Here is a 15,118-nt window from a genome sequence, read left to right as displayed (position 1 = left end):
AAATCTGCCTTTGTGTCCGTACTTTTACTTAAGAAACAAAAATGAGTACTTCATCCACTTCTGATACTGACTGAGGTATTGAAAAGTTTCCATTCTTATGCAAAATACTGATACTTAAAATCGAATTAAGTTTTAGAAGTTTACGATTTCGTTTATGTGCAAATAAAATCCGAGTTCAATCGCAGTCGTCGAAAACTTTGCACAGCCTGGTTTGAAATATTGTTTATAGAGATGCACTGATCCGTTACTCGCACCGGATTTCATAACCGATACTGAAACATTTGCTGGATCTGATGTCAGTTTCCTAATATCAGTTCAGCCTTGTCTTGGTTTGACGCATAAATTGATGTATTAAGACCCAGGAAGTTTCATAATGTTTGACCTTTTATTTACAATTTTGAATCAGTTTTGTCTTATTTGATTCTTGTTGAAATGAAATAAATGCTGTTTTCAGTCTCTGCTCTAGTATTAACATCAGGTATCAGCAGAAACTTCAAGCTATAGGATTGAAATCGGTATCGGAATTGAACAAACTGAATCGCTAACTGCTTATGTTACGTCCAGATTCCATTTATTTTTTAACATTTTATTTCGAGTTTTTGCCAGACACATTATAAACTGGGATGGGTGAAGAAATTTTGACCTAAATTTTGACTCACAAAGGTACAAGTGTTCTTACGTCATCGTCCGGTGTGGCGTTCAAACGTACGCCAAACATGACATAGTGTCAATCTTTCACATTAAAAACATCAGGTCTCCTCTGCTGAACTGTTGAATACGTGGGATTTGGAGGCCTGAGTTAGTATTGGCACATTTCGTTTACTTTAATGATGTTTTTCCAAAGTCCAAAGGTTAGCGCTGCTTAAGTCTCGGTTAGCTTGACAGTTTTAGATCGTATATTCCCGACACGGACAAAACACTTCTTGTATTGTAAACCTCAAAATACTACATTTTTATATATTTTTAACACCGTGCATCACATTTTGTTCATATATTTGAGCAAAACGTGTCTTGTATAAGCAGCTCTTGAACGCTGTTTTCTTGTCCGTGTATCGAGACGTGCGCGGTTAGCATGCTAGTTAGCTTTACTGTCGTGTTCCAGTCTCTGAGAATTCTGAAACATGCTTAAAAACCTGCGTCAAAACCTATCTGCGTCTAGTCATAAAACACTTTAACGGCCGATAATCAAGAAGTGTACGTTAGCTCGCGGGTTGCCGTTAGCTTTAGCGTGCCGTTAAACTCCGCTCTTCTCTCTGAAAGTTGTGAAAACCGCTTATAAACTCATCGCTGTGAGTAAGTAAGATGCTCGGATTGCAAAAGGTAAGTGAGAAATAACTTTGGACGACTGCGAACCTTTTAAAACGAGCTAGTTCTGTTTTTCACGTTGATAAGACGGTAAAAATCGGGTCTGATATTTAACAAGAAGTTAAATGAATGCGGGGGGTTGAGGTGGGGAACGGGTGTCGCTAAGGAGTTTTCCGTGGGTTAGTTCAAAGTTTGAGGCGTAAGTACATTTTCGCACGCTCTCAAAGCTCTCGAGACAAACGCCACCGCCATCACTGAAAACTCATAAACTCTAGGCCCGTCTTTCTTGTTGCCCCTCCCCGAATCTGCGCGCGCGGTTGGGGCAGGGGTAGTAGAGGTAGTAGTGGCTAAAAATACCCCTGTTATGTTGGGGTTGGCCTCGGGGCGAACCTGCGACCAGCCTTATAAATGTCGTCTTTGTAGAGCAGTGGAAATGTTCAACAAATCAGCCTTTTATTAGGGCAAGACAAAAAAACAGAGCTAATTATGTTTACGCAGATCAACGCGCCGGGACGCAGACGTGAAAGTGACAGGAAGAAGGAGAGGAAAAGTGGAGGTTTGGTATAAAAGAGAAAGTTGTGCAGACGCAGGACTCCTTAAAGGCGCTCTACCTGATTTTTACCGTCTTAAAAACGGCGAAAAACAGAACTAGTTCACGTTAAACGGTTCGCGACGGTCCAAAGGTATTCCCCACTTAGCTTAAGCATTCGGACCATCCTAATGATTCACAACGATGAGTTTAGAAGCGTTTTCCCACAAGTTTTTTTTTTCAGAAAGAAGGGCAGAGTTTGACATCACGGTAAAGCTAACAACAACTAGCAAGCTAACGCACGTTTCCTGATTATCGGACAATAAAATGGTTCATACAAGAGCTGATGATGCAAAAAATGTAAGACTCTTTAAACTCGTGGATACAGGACAGACTCTTGGTAAAAACACGGGAAAGAAGGGCAGAGTTTGACGTCACGGTAAAGCTAACAACAACTAGCAAGCTAACGCACATTTCCTGATTATCGGACGATAAAATGATTCGTACGAGAGCTGATGATGAAAAAAATGTAAGACTCCTTAAACTCGTGGATACAGGAGAGACTCTTGGTAAAAAAATAAAACGGGAAAGAAGAGCAGAGTTTGACGTCACGGTAAAGCTAACAACAACTAGCAAGCTAACGCACGTTTCCTGATTATCGGACAATAAAACGATTCGTAGGAGAGCTGATGATGAAAAAAATGTCTCTTTAAACTCATGGATACAGAACAGACTCATGGTAAAGAAAAAAAAAAAGAGTCGAATCATTTGTCCGTTTAACCGTGTGGCCCAAACGCAAACATGGTCCGTAATAGTTTTTCTGCATTCACGTTTCATCAGTTCGAGGCTGTTTTTATGAAGTTAGATTTACTTACAGGGAAGGCTTTACGCAATCTTTGAAAAACTGCACTAAAACACTGCGTTTACGACATGGACTATATATATAAATGGACATAGCTAACCTGCTAGCCGCCGTGTCCACATATGTTCGCGCGGGTCGGCCAAGTTTGTCTTCTTCACGTCACATTTGCAGCTCAAGATCCAAAAAAATCTAATAAATAATACTAAGGTCAAAAGCGAATTCTTAAAATATGTTAATATATACTTGAAATATAAAAAAAATATATACACATCTGGTTTACAGATGTACTGATGTGTAACCGTAATCCTCAGTATGTATCTGTTAAGCGCATTTACGGTAAAACTCACCTAAAAAGTCACGTAAACGACTGTTTTCCGCTGGGAGAAATCAACGCCGCTTTTCCTAAAAAAACAAATAATTATCTGAACTATCTTTTCAACAAATCCCAAAATACAGACTCCAGAACGACGTCAAGTTTTCCCATATTCCGTAATAGAAACCTGCTAACTATATTGCTAATGCTAATGCTAACTTACGAAGTTACATTTACAGAATCGGCTTTATACAATCAGTGTAAAATTGCAGTAAAATATTGAGTTTTGAGTGGCAGTAGCTCAGTCGGTAGAGCGTTCACCCATTGACGCACAGGTCGGCGGTGCGATTCCTGACTGCCGCCCTGTCGCGTCCTCGGGCAAGACGCTTCCACCCAACGTTCAAGCGCTTTTGGAGTGACTTGGAAGATGGAAAACCGCTATAAAAATGCGACCGTTGACCATTTTGTTTTAGTTGACCATTTTAAAATACAATTGATTTGGTTTTACATTGTTGTCTAGGAACAATTTCGCAGCGCATGACTGTATATCTAACTGGTCTCACAGGTGTAACTTCCAAGAATACAGATTAGCGAAGCGTCCAGATTACAATAGGCCGAAGAGTATAGCTTGTTTATGACTTGGCGGACGCCTTTCAGCTCGTTGGATGTACCTTGTAAACATCTCTCTGGGAATCGCGGGGCCAAAGGGGAGCAAAGTCAGGCGTACGCGTTACAGGAATAATTTGAGGCGGCGTCGGAGGAGGAAACCAGGTCGAAGGCTTTGAGGGAATTCCTTCTCTCCTTTTGAGCCGCCAATCATTCAGTCTGTGCCAGAGATACCAAGGAACCGGCGCGTTTTTGAATGGCCCGGACCCCACAATGGCCGCCGTCCCTTTGCGGTCACGCCACGGCATCACAGCCACCGCGGAAAAAAAGCGAAGGAGAGGAGGGAAAACGTCGCCAGAAACGTGAAAGCTAGCGGCAAGCGTGCAGTCGGAGAGGGCGGGGTGGGGTTTTTTCAAAAAGGATCGGATTAAAAGCGAGGAAAAAAAAAAAACAGGGGGGGGCTAAGGATAGTTCAGCCAAAAGACACTAAGAATAGGGAAAGTGTGAAAGAATAGGGGGAAGGAGAGGGAGAAAGGACTGGCCCATGACCCGCGGACACTACAGAAAGGTGGATTATGGTTGTTCAAAACTCTCTAAGCACTCACCCCGGGACCCCAGCTAAGACCCCGACACACACCACACAATGGGCCCTCCATCAAAGGCTCTACTTATATCTCCCGTCCACCATTTTGGCTCCGTCGCAGTTTGATCAGTGAACTGTAGACGCATTAAGGCTCAGGACGGCGTCAAAGGAGTCGATCTACATTTTAGATTTCTGGGAGCTCGGGTCACGGGTTCGCGTATTCTGAGTCGTACCGGTTTTAAAGTCCTTCTGTGCTGCGTTTCTGAGTTTTTGCTGTTAAAAAAAAAGACACAAAAAGAGTATCTGGTACACAGCCTCGGTTGACCTGCGCTGGGTTGGTCAAACGAAGTGACAGTACTTTTGTCTCTGCTGTATACCGATATTTTTTAATCTTTTAGGCGTTGGTATAGTCGATAAATATGCGTAACTGGAAAATATTTGACCTTCTCGGAACAGTTTCGTCTTGAGTTTTATCCGAACAAAGTAAGACGACCTGGTGTGATAAAAAAACGCTATTATTTTGTGTTGGAAATTGTTAAATTGTCTAAAAAAAAAAGTGTTTAAAATGATCATTTATGGATCAAAATTGGTATCAAGTATCAAATCTATTCCTTAATATTGAAATTAAGTTTGAAGTTTAGTGTCGTGACTATATAAACCTGGCATATATATATTTTTTAATATATTAGAAGTACTAATTATACACTAAAACAAAGGCTAAAATGAAGTCTTTTGCATTTATTTAAAGCAACACTGTAACTTTCTGGAACTTCATGACACTACACTTCATGCTAAACTATAGAAGAGCCAAAGGAACGTTTCGAGCTCTTCTTCAGGCTGAGTAAGAGTCAGGTTTGTGGAGATGCAAGCTCCCTCAGAGTAAAGATGCAAGTTTTTTTTCCGTATTTTAAGAATCCAAAATGAAAAATAAAAGGATTTGTTTATTTGAATCTATTTTACAACTAAGAAATCGCACAACAAAGCTTTACGTTTATGCTTTTTCGCAATAAAAATGCGTCAAATGAACTAAGGACACGACTGAATGACGGCCATTGTGCATTTACTCGGTATAGTCCGCTGAGCGCTAGCACTTGACCTGTCCGTGTCTGTTGGCTGCTCCGCTGATCTTTTGGCTGGACGAGGCGAGAGGCGAGGGGCAGGTTTAACTCAGCCCGGGCCAGAGGGTTGTTCTGGGGTGAACCAAAGGCCACGGAGAACCACTGCCAGAGCCCCCCGCTAACATGGACAACGAGCGGCTAACAGGGACAACGAGCGGCTAACATGGACAACGAGCGGCTAACAGGGACAACGAGCGGCTAACATGGACAACGAGGGGCTAACAGGGACAACGAGCGGCTAACAGGGAGCAGCTAACATGGACAACGAGGGGCTAACAGGGACAACGAGCGGCTAACAGGGAGCAGCTAACATGGACAACGAGCGGGTAACAGGGGGCAGCTAACATGGACAACGAGGGGCTAACAGGTACAACGAGGGGCTAACATGGACAATGAGAGGCTAACAGGGAGCAGCTAACATGGACAACGAGGGGCTAACAGGGGGCAGCTAACATGGACAACGAGCGGCTAACAGGGACAACGAGGGGCTAACATGGACAACGAGGGGCTAACAGGGAGCAGCTAACATGGACAACGAGGGGCTAACAGGCAGCAGCTAACATGGACAACGAGCAGCTAACATGGACAACAAGCGGCTAACAGGCAGCAGCTAACATGGACAACGAGGGGCTAACATGGGCAACGAGGGGCTAACAGGGGGCAACAAACATGGACAACGAGCGGCTAACAGGGAGCAGCTAACATGAACAATGAGCAGCTAACATGGACAACGAGCGGCTAACAGGGAGCAGCTAACATGGACAACGAGGGGCTAACAGGGAGCAGCTAACATGGACAATGAGCAGCTAACAGGGAGCAGCTAACATGAGCAACGAGGGGCTAACAGAGCAGCTAACATGGACAACGAGAGGCTAAGAGGGAGCAGCTAACATGAACAATGAGCAGCTAACATGGACAACAAGGGGCTAACATGGAGCAGCTAACATGGACAACAAGCAGCTAACATGACCAACTAGTAGTTAACAGGGAGCAGCTAACACGAGCTGCTAACAGTAAGAAGCTAACACAAACAACAAGTGGCTAACGGAGCAGTTAACATGAACAACATGTGGCTAACAGCTAACATGAATGATGAGCGGCTAACATGAACAATGAGCAGCTAACATGAACAACGAGCAGCTAACATGAACAATGAGAGGCTAACTTGAACGAGTCGCTAACGAGTGAGCTATGTGGTGAAAAGAGGGATGTATTTTTTTCTTAATCATCTTTCTTATTCTATAACACTCTGAAGTACTTTTACTACAAACGTCCTAAACTGAGCGGGAAATAGTAACGCAAAGTATGTACAGAATATGGAGGAAATAATCTTGGTCTTTAACCTTTATTGCCAAGTTTTAACAAAAAATAAATCAATAATGGGAAAACATAACTCACTTTTATATCGGTTTAGCAAACAAATGTATCTAGACTAATTTAAATACGCAATTCTGTAAATACAATATTAGCATGAACATTGTTGATGCAGTACAGTGTTACGTAGAAGTCTTTATTTATATTTTTTTCTATTTTTTTGAAAGACAAATTGGTCTGAATTGGATTACGTGAAGATAAATCCTGGCACGAGAACGACTAACCAGAGAAACGTTGGGTAGCATTTTACGCTAACAGAAAACAAATTTGCTTCTGGGTGCGTTTTGGATGCAGTTATGAATGAAATGAGATTGAATTGTAACACTTCTGTAGAAAGAATGTTGGCATGACGACACTTGACCGCTGCGCAGAAAGAAAGAAAAAAAAAAAAGCTTCAGTTTGGCACATAAATAATCTCGCTGTAAAAAGTGTAAAAATGTGTTTTGGGTGATACGTGGTTTTCGTTACCTCAATATCGACAGCTTCAATCAACACCGTGGAAATTTGTGCAGGTGGCCGTGGAAACAGCGAGTTAAAACCGTAATGTGGAATATTACAGCCAAAGTAAACGACAAAGAAGAGACGAGAGAAAGTACGAATCAGGTTTGTGGAGATGCTAGCCCGCTAACGGTGAGGACGTGTGTTTTTTCACCGTTTCTCAGCGCGATAAAAACATCCAAAAGCTTAAAAAAAAAACAACAAAAAAAAAAAAACGCTAATATTTACGTGTATTAAAAAGTTCCACGGTTGAGCTTTAAGTAACACGTGAGCGTAACTGCGAAACGGGGCCTTGTACGTTTCACACCGTTCCCCTTAAGCGTCTGCCCTCTGCCCGCGCGGTGAACTGTTGGACCCTGAACGCAGCGCCAGTGAAACCCGATGCGTTCAGGGACACGAGAGGCGGCGGGTCTGGTTGTGTTCACTGTAAATGTGCGTATGATATGTGCCGTGTGTGACCGCAGAAACACAGGCACCAGGATCCAAAACACAGTCCGGGTTTAGTCCAGGTCTGGTCTGATGTGGTCTCGACGAGAACTGTTACAAAAATGAGAAATGTAGTCCAAGAAAAAAAAAAAAAAACGAAAAAAAGTTTTGGTTTTAAGTTTCTGTGAAAATAATGGCAGGGCTTCAGATAGCATCACGGTATTATATAAGCGCGTAATATTAAACTGAAACGGGGGCAGCCAAAATGAATCGGCGAATCTAGAGTGAATCTTTGGATTTTGTGGTGCGGTTGGATGAAAAAAAAAAGCTGCAGCATGAACTTTGTCACTGATATAAAAGTTTGTGAGGTTTCGGTTTTAAAATACAGGGTTTTTACTGTAAATCCTCACCTCGCTTTTTGAGTAAATAGCGTCTTGCGTTGCGTTTTTTGCTTGCTCACAACTTGGCGAAATGGCGTCGGTCCAAGGCATGACTGCATCAGGGTCGAAATGTGATCACCGCGGTTCCCTGGAATAAGCACTTTCGCTTTAAATTGCAGATTGGCGCTTTAGTAAAAACATTTTGAACTTTAGCAGAGGTGAAGCTGAACCAGTTAGCCTTATGAACTTAAATAGCGAACCTCGTTTTGCTTCGTTACAGATGTATTATATTAAAAAAAAGACAGTTATAAAGTGTTTTTATTGCCCGCGAACCAGGAAGTAACGCTAGTGCTGTTAGCGGGATAGCTGCGGTTGCTCGTCGTGTGATGTTGAAACGGTTAAACACGCAAACAAACTCATCACCGTGCATCATTTTTAGCCTATAATCTGTAAATAGTAACAGTTTTAAAAGAAATAGTTCAGTTTTTACGTTGACAGAGAGACAAAAATATCGAGTCTAGGCGTAATTTGTGATCAAAAATCCGCAGAAATAGTTGTTTTTCAAGTTTTTACGTTAAAAGATAGACAGAATTATTGAGTTTAGGCGTGATTCGTGATTATAAATCCATTAAAACATCATTATTTGGCTTTCTTATAGAGAAATACCCATTTACTGTCGGGCTAAACTGCTAGCTAACGTCTCCAGACCAAAAAACACGGCGCTTACGTCTTTACTCGTGGGAGGACGGGTCACGGCCTGGTACGTTTTAAGCTGAATCAAACCAACAAAGGCAAACGCTAGCTCCAAATAAGACAAAAACAGACCGCAGACTGCTAGCATAGCCGGTACCTTGAGTCCTAAGCCGATACGCCCCTGGTCCCAAACTGCAGCCCGTTCAATGAATAATTTGGGGGAGAGTTCCGCGTTCATTTCCTTCAGTCTGACCCAGTTTCTGAGGCCTGTCTGCGCTCCATCTGTGTCCACTGTACAGAGACGCAGCCGAAACCCAATCCTACAGAGCTACGGGCAAAAACCGCCGGTCCGCAGCCAGGTACAGACCAAATAAACGTAAGAAATTAGCTTCACTGTCGTCGCGTTGTGAAGACGTCTTGTTTTTCTAATTCTGATTTGGTCGGGTGGGATTGTGCCCCTCGCGAAATCATAGTTTTTACATCAGTTAAGTGGCAGTTTGTGGAAGAAAAAAAGCTAAGAGACGCTAAGTTTTTTTAAAAATACAGGAAGTAGCGCTAACTTCTTCGGAAAACCTTTAGCTAGGTCATCAACGCGGATATCCCGTACGTGCAGTTTACTCACAAGGAAGGCGTTTTTCGGACGGTTTAAAGATGTACACTTTTATTTGCGTTGTCGTTGCGTAATTTTGGGGCAAGTTTTGACGCTTGCTAACGTTAACGGTTACGCGATGACCGCTACGTACGTCACGCGCGTTGTCCGTGTCCAACCAGGAAGTCAAATTATGAAGCTGAAGTTGCGCTTAGTGACAAACTCAGACTTGTCCCATTTTATTTCAAAAACATTTTATCAATCGCAAACGCGGATAAACCGTCGCTAAAAACGACGCTAAAATACGGGATTCTCTTGGGTCTCGGAATTACGAGTTTTTACGTCAGATTTTAAAATAATCCAACAGTGAGGACCCGCAGATGTAAACGAATTCTGCTAAATGTCTTTAATCTAGAAAACACTACTATACTTGAGTAATACGGCTGAGTACTTTTACTTGAGTACTACTTTTGCGCCTTATTTTTACTCCTGCGCTGTTATAGGTCGGTGGCGGGAGTAGCTGGAGTAGCGGGAGTAGCCGGTGATCCTGGTCGTGATGGGGAGACAGTTGTGTGTGTTTTAGTCGACGGGAGAACACGAGTACCCAGAGTACCTAGATCTGTGTCTGTATCAAATTACAAGTTACACACAGTTTCAGATTTTCACCGTCCAAAGGTGGAAGGTAACGAAGTAAAAGTAAAAAGTACATTTTACTTTTACTTCAGTACATTTGAGAGCAGTATCTGTACTTTCTACTCCGCTACATTTTTGAAAAGGACTGAAAAGTAAAAGTATTTATTTATTATTGTCTGAGACCTGCTGAAAAGTCGGTTTATTTTATTTTTAACATGTTCGGAATTTTAGCTAAAAAAAAAAAAAAATTACAAATAAAAACTGCTGGTAAAAAAAAAATATTTATTCAATTTTTTCTGTTGAACTCATTTTTTCCACAAATATTTATAAAAATCTGTACTTTTGAAGCTTTATAAAACCAAACTCAAAATCTGCGCGGAATACTTTTTAAATACTTTTTGAGTACTGTAGATTTTTTCATGCAATACTTTTACTTGAGTATTTTTTTTTTTTTGCTCTGGTATCTGTACTTTTACTTAAGTTACAAAACTGAGCACTTCTTCCATCGCTGTTGACGTCTGAAGAGTCCGAGGTCAAAGTGCTAGCTAACGGTTTAGTCAAGTTTATTAAAGTCAATGGAAATACTTTGTTAAAAATTTAAAAATCTGTTTTATTTGTATTATTATTATTATTAAATCAATAAAAATGGCTGACATCGCTTGATTTATGGATTAACTTTAACTCATTTTCGAGATGTTTTCAGGCAAAACAGAAACTCCTGAAACGTACAACAGTTACATTTTTATATCGCACAAAAAATGACGAACTTTGAGAGTCTTACGTGTTTTTTAAAGTGTTTTTTTTTTAATCTACAAATGACAAATAACCAAAAACTAAACAAACTCTGCTTTAGCTTGCTGTTGCTAGGCACTAAACCCACTCGCTTTGGGCTAACTGGCCAGTGCTAACGTTAAGCGTGCGTATGCTAGGCCAACACGCTGCATTCCAACGTACATATATCACATAGTCCTGTTTATTTGCACAGTCTTATATATATTTAGGCTAATTGTGGCTAGCGTTCCAGCGCACGTGTGTTCTCCTCCGGTAGCTCCCATTTGGCACCGGGACTCGGCCTCTAACGAGAGCAGACAGGATTTTGGCTCGAAATCCGCAAAAGTATTTCTAAGACTAAACCAGATCTGGTACAAAAGTGAGTCTCCGCTGCAGCCGTGCGCAGTGTGGTTAGAATATAGAGTTTCAGCAGAAGCACACGGGCCTACAGGGGGCGAACGGACAAGACGCTTTCCACCGTATGAAGTATGAACGGCGTTAGCGCTACGCCCGTCACGATAACGCGTTTTGAAGTGCGATATAGTGACTAATTCAGACTTTTATGGCTTAAATCTTAAACTAGAGCTAAAAAATAAACAAAAATGTCCAAGTAGTGCAAAGAAAAAAGTACAAACGATAAAAACTGAAAACAAAAACTTGAGATTTGAACCGTTTGAATGTTGATGTCTGATAAAACGTGCGCGGGCTAGCTAACGCAACGGTTATGAGTGTGTCAAAGTCAATGGAAATGCTTTATTAGCACGTAAAAATATCAGTTTAGTTTGAATTTTTATGAACGGCGCTAGCAAAAAACAACAACGATATGGATCACATTGTAAAGGCGTAAAAAAAAGTCAAATAAAGCTAATAAAAGGAGATTATCAAAGCTTTAAACGCTGTATTCTACGATTTTGATTTTTGATTTAGATCTGCGTCCTGTTTGGCAGCTTGAATTTTCTTGGGTTTAAGTTTAAGTTTGAGTAATTATAATTTACTACTACATTTTGTTACTTAAATAAAAGTACAGATACTGGGGCAAAAACTAAAAATACTCAAGGAAAAGTAAAAGTATCACATGAAAAAATCCAAGCACATGTTTAAAAATGAACTTTAAGAATATTTCAGACAAGTGTTGTTCATTTGTTAAAGTGTAAATGGAGTGATATTGATTTTAAAGTGACATAGTTTGGTCACAGGATCAGTCTGAATTAGTTTCTTAATTAAAAAAAAAAAGTGTATTTATTTTTGTTTTGCTTCAACCTGAAAACGTGAGCATGATGTTTCCATGACTATGATAAAAAATAACCCCTTAAATCAGATGAAAAGTACTTTTTACTTTTCAGTCCTGTTCAAAAATGTAGTGCAGTAGAAAGTACAGATACTGCTCTCGTATGTACTGAAGTAAAATAAAAAAGTATCCACTGTAAAATGTACTGAAGTAAAGCACAAATACCTCAAAATTCTACTTCAGTGCAGTACTTTACTACTCGTTAACACTGCAAACAAACACACAGCTCAGCAGAACATTGACCAGATCCCACAAACTCAACAGTTCAAACGAAAGCTTCAGACTGAACAGTGAAACGGGGCTCCGGGGGGCCCCACACGGCCGTGAAAAAGTTCCAGAATGACTTTACGCTGGGTGGTTTTGGAGGGAGTTTATCTCTGATCCATCAAAGAAAACAGTTTTTACGAGCGACAAATAAACAACCGGGGAGTGAACCGAGACTTGAGCTGCTACACCCCAGGAGCACGACGAGGTTTAGCCGGATTTATACGATGTTATTGTTTATTAACGGGAAAAATATGGGGAAAAATATCCAAAAATAAGAGAAAATTTCAGAAAAAAATGTAGTTTTTTAATGACCGGTTAATTAAAACCTCAAACGTGTGAAATAAACAGCACATTTTCCACTTTGAGTCCACAGATCTGACTTGTCCTGGGCTCCGTGTGAGTCCGTCCTCCAGACCCTCGGCTCACACACAGCAGCACCGATTACATTCACCTCTGACCTTTTGACCTTTGACCCTCAGATTTCCTCCTCCCCCAGGGGTCAAGTCCAGGGCCGTGACACAAAACAGCCAAAGGTGCAAAAAACTGTTGACATTTATAATAATTTGATTTAAGACAAAGATGATGATGAATAAAAACTGGAAGCTCAAAATGTTTCTTTAAAAGGACAAAGTACCAAAGTATTCAAAAGTAGTACAAAGTAAATCAAAAATACTAGAACTGTAACATCAGATGAGACTTTTTGGCAGGTTTTACGCCGTGTGTATCTGAGGAATAATAAGGTGCACTTGCAGAAGCCCAGACCTCCATTTCCTCTCCTCCTCCACCCCTCCCTCCCTCTCTCCTCTGTCTCTCCTCTCTGTCTCTCTCTCTCTTCTCTCTGTAGTTCATTCCTCACACCTCTCTCTGCTCTGACAGTGGAGTTGGGGTCAGTGCAGAGGCTTTTATGAGCACATTTAAAACAGACCCACTGCGCAGGGCTCTCCACAGTGAGACCCGGCTCTCCAAAGTGAGACCCGGCTCTCCACAGTGAGACCCGGCTCTCCACAGTGAGACCCGGCTCTCCACAGTGACCCCCGGCTCTCATACGTGACTCCAGCGCGCGCTCATGACCCTGTGAAACATCTGCAGCTCAAACCCCCTGAGCTTCGTCCTCAGACTCGGTTCTTTTTCTGTTGGACACTTTGTCCCGTGCACGAGCTGCCTCCCGCGCGCCCCTCGCTCCGTGCGCGTGCGCTCGTGCGCCTTTGATGTGACACGTTTTTAAACTGATCCAAAAAGTGAGAATCGTTTTCATCTGGAGCCGAAAATAACATGAAACATGAAACACAAACAGCAGCGGGAGGCGACAGCGCGCGACCAGAGACACAAAACAAACAGTGGAATTAAAGGTTTAATAAACTTAAACCTTTTAATAAACTAAACCTTTTAATAAACTTTAACCTTTTAATAAACTCCACTGAGCCGCGGCTCTTTATGTCCCTGATGCCCTGAGGACAGCGCGTGCGCTTCAGGAGCAGTTTGACACGAGGACACGCGCGAGGAGAACTTTGACAACTCAGAGACCTGAAGAAGTGTCCAAGTGTCCAGAGTGAGACACACTGACTCTGAGAACTCAAGGACAAGTGTCCAACTGTCCCGAGTGAGACACAAACACTGAGACAAACACTGACTCTGTGCGTAAAGAGCGCGGCCAAAGAACCAGAGAAAAACAAAACATTTATGACACAAACTTCATAATGAGCAAATCACTGCACGAGCCACATTCAGACTAATGAACGAGATGAACGAGATGAACGATGCTTGGCTCCTCACTGATGTTTCAGTCTGAAACAGTCAGAGCATGAATGAAGCTCAGTGTCACTCATCACTGTCCCGCGGCACAAAATAAAAACACAAAACCTGAGACTGACACAAACACACACTGTCCTCACACAAACACAACTCAACACAAACACAACTCAACACAAGTAAAACTCAACACAAACACAACTCAACACAAATCAGACTCATCTGTGACAAACGCTCTGTCTCTAAAGTTGCGCGTAAAGACGCGCACGGTCCGTGGAGCACGTCTCACACTGAACAGTTTGTCCCGCCCCGTTACCTGCACGAGCCAGTGGCACGTCTCTCCGATGATCGGGAAGCCCATGGATCCTTTGGGCATCGGCAGTTTGCAGTTCTTGTCCCGCGTGGCCGTCCACCGGAGCTGCCACAGCTGCTGCGACACCGCGAGCAGCAGCGCCACGGACACGAGGCACGCGGCCAGCGTGGCCAGCGCGGACACCAGGTCAAACGAGCTGAAAACCATCGCGAGGGGAGCCCCGTGTGTCCCGTTGGTCCCGGAGCAGCGGTGCAGCGCAGGGAGGAGGCCGTGTGCAGTCAGAAAAGAGCGCTCCGTTGTTGCGTAAAAGCGCAGTGGCTCGCGCGCCTGTGAGGTGTGCGCTGAATGAATGGGCCGTTTGGAAACGTCTAAAAGGCTCAGTCTGTGCGAAAACACGAAGAAAACACCTGAAAAGAGCCACAGAGGCGTCTGGCACTGGCACCGCCGCGGTACAATCCACTTTTACGCACAGGACGCGCCGCACGCTGCTCTGCGTTTGGCTGAAGCTGGAAAAGTCATTCTGTGTTTACAAAAGTTTAGAAAAGTTTTCAAAACTCGGCAAAGTCCAAATCCTCAAATATCGAGTCTAAACGAGTCTTGCAGAGCTCTCAGAGTCGTGCGTAAACGTCTCCAAAGCGCGGTGCTCGTGCGGCTCTGAGCGGCTGAGTCTCGGCTCCAGAGTCAGAGATGCTGGAGGTGAAGGACGCACCGCGGCTCACGCAGGACTGCGGCTCCGCGCCTCAGAGCGGCTCTGAAAAGGTGCTCAGGAGATGCTCTGGTCCTCCTCCTGCACCTCTCTCCCTCCTCTCTCCCTCTTTCTC

At 42.8% G+C, this 15,118-nt stretch overlaps 1 protein-coding gene across 1 annotated transcript in view; it reads right to left on the bottom strand.

The window, feature by feature from the left end:
* The window catches only part of LOC117386328 (cytochrome P450 26B1), a 52,678-nt gene extending 37,560 nt beyond the window's left edge, over positions 1 to 15,118 (bottom strand). Inside the window, exon 1 of the mRNA XM_033983673.2 lies at positions 14,301 to 15,118. Coding sequence (XP_033839564.1) covers positions 14,301 to 14,504 — 204 coding nt within the window. The 5' untranslated portion in view covers positions 14,505 to 15,118. The remainder of the gene's footprint in view (positions 1 to 14,300) is intronic.

This window comes from Periophthalmus magnuspinnatus, chromosome 18, assembly GCF_009829125.3.
Source record: "Periophthalmus magnuspinnatus isolate fPerMag1 chromosome 18, fPerMag1.2.pri, whole genome shotgun sequence".
NCBI lineage: Eukaryota > Metazoa > Chordata > Actinopteri > Gobiiformes > Gobiidae > Periophthalmus > Periophthalmus magnuspinnatus.
The sequence above is the reverse complement of the archived record's forward strand: the minus strand, read 5'-3'. Positions and strand labels throughout refer to the sequence as shown.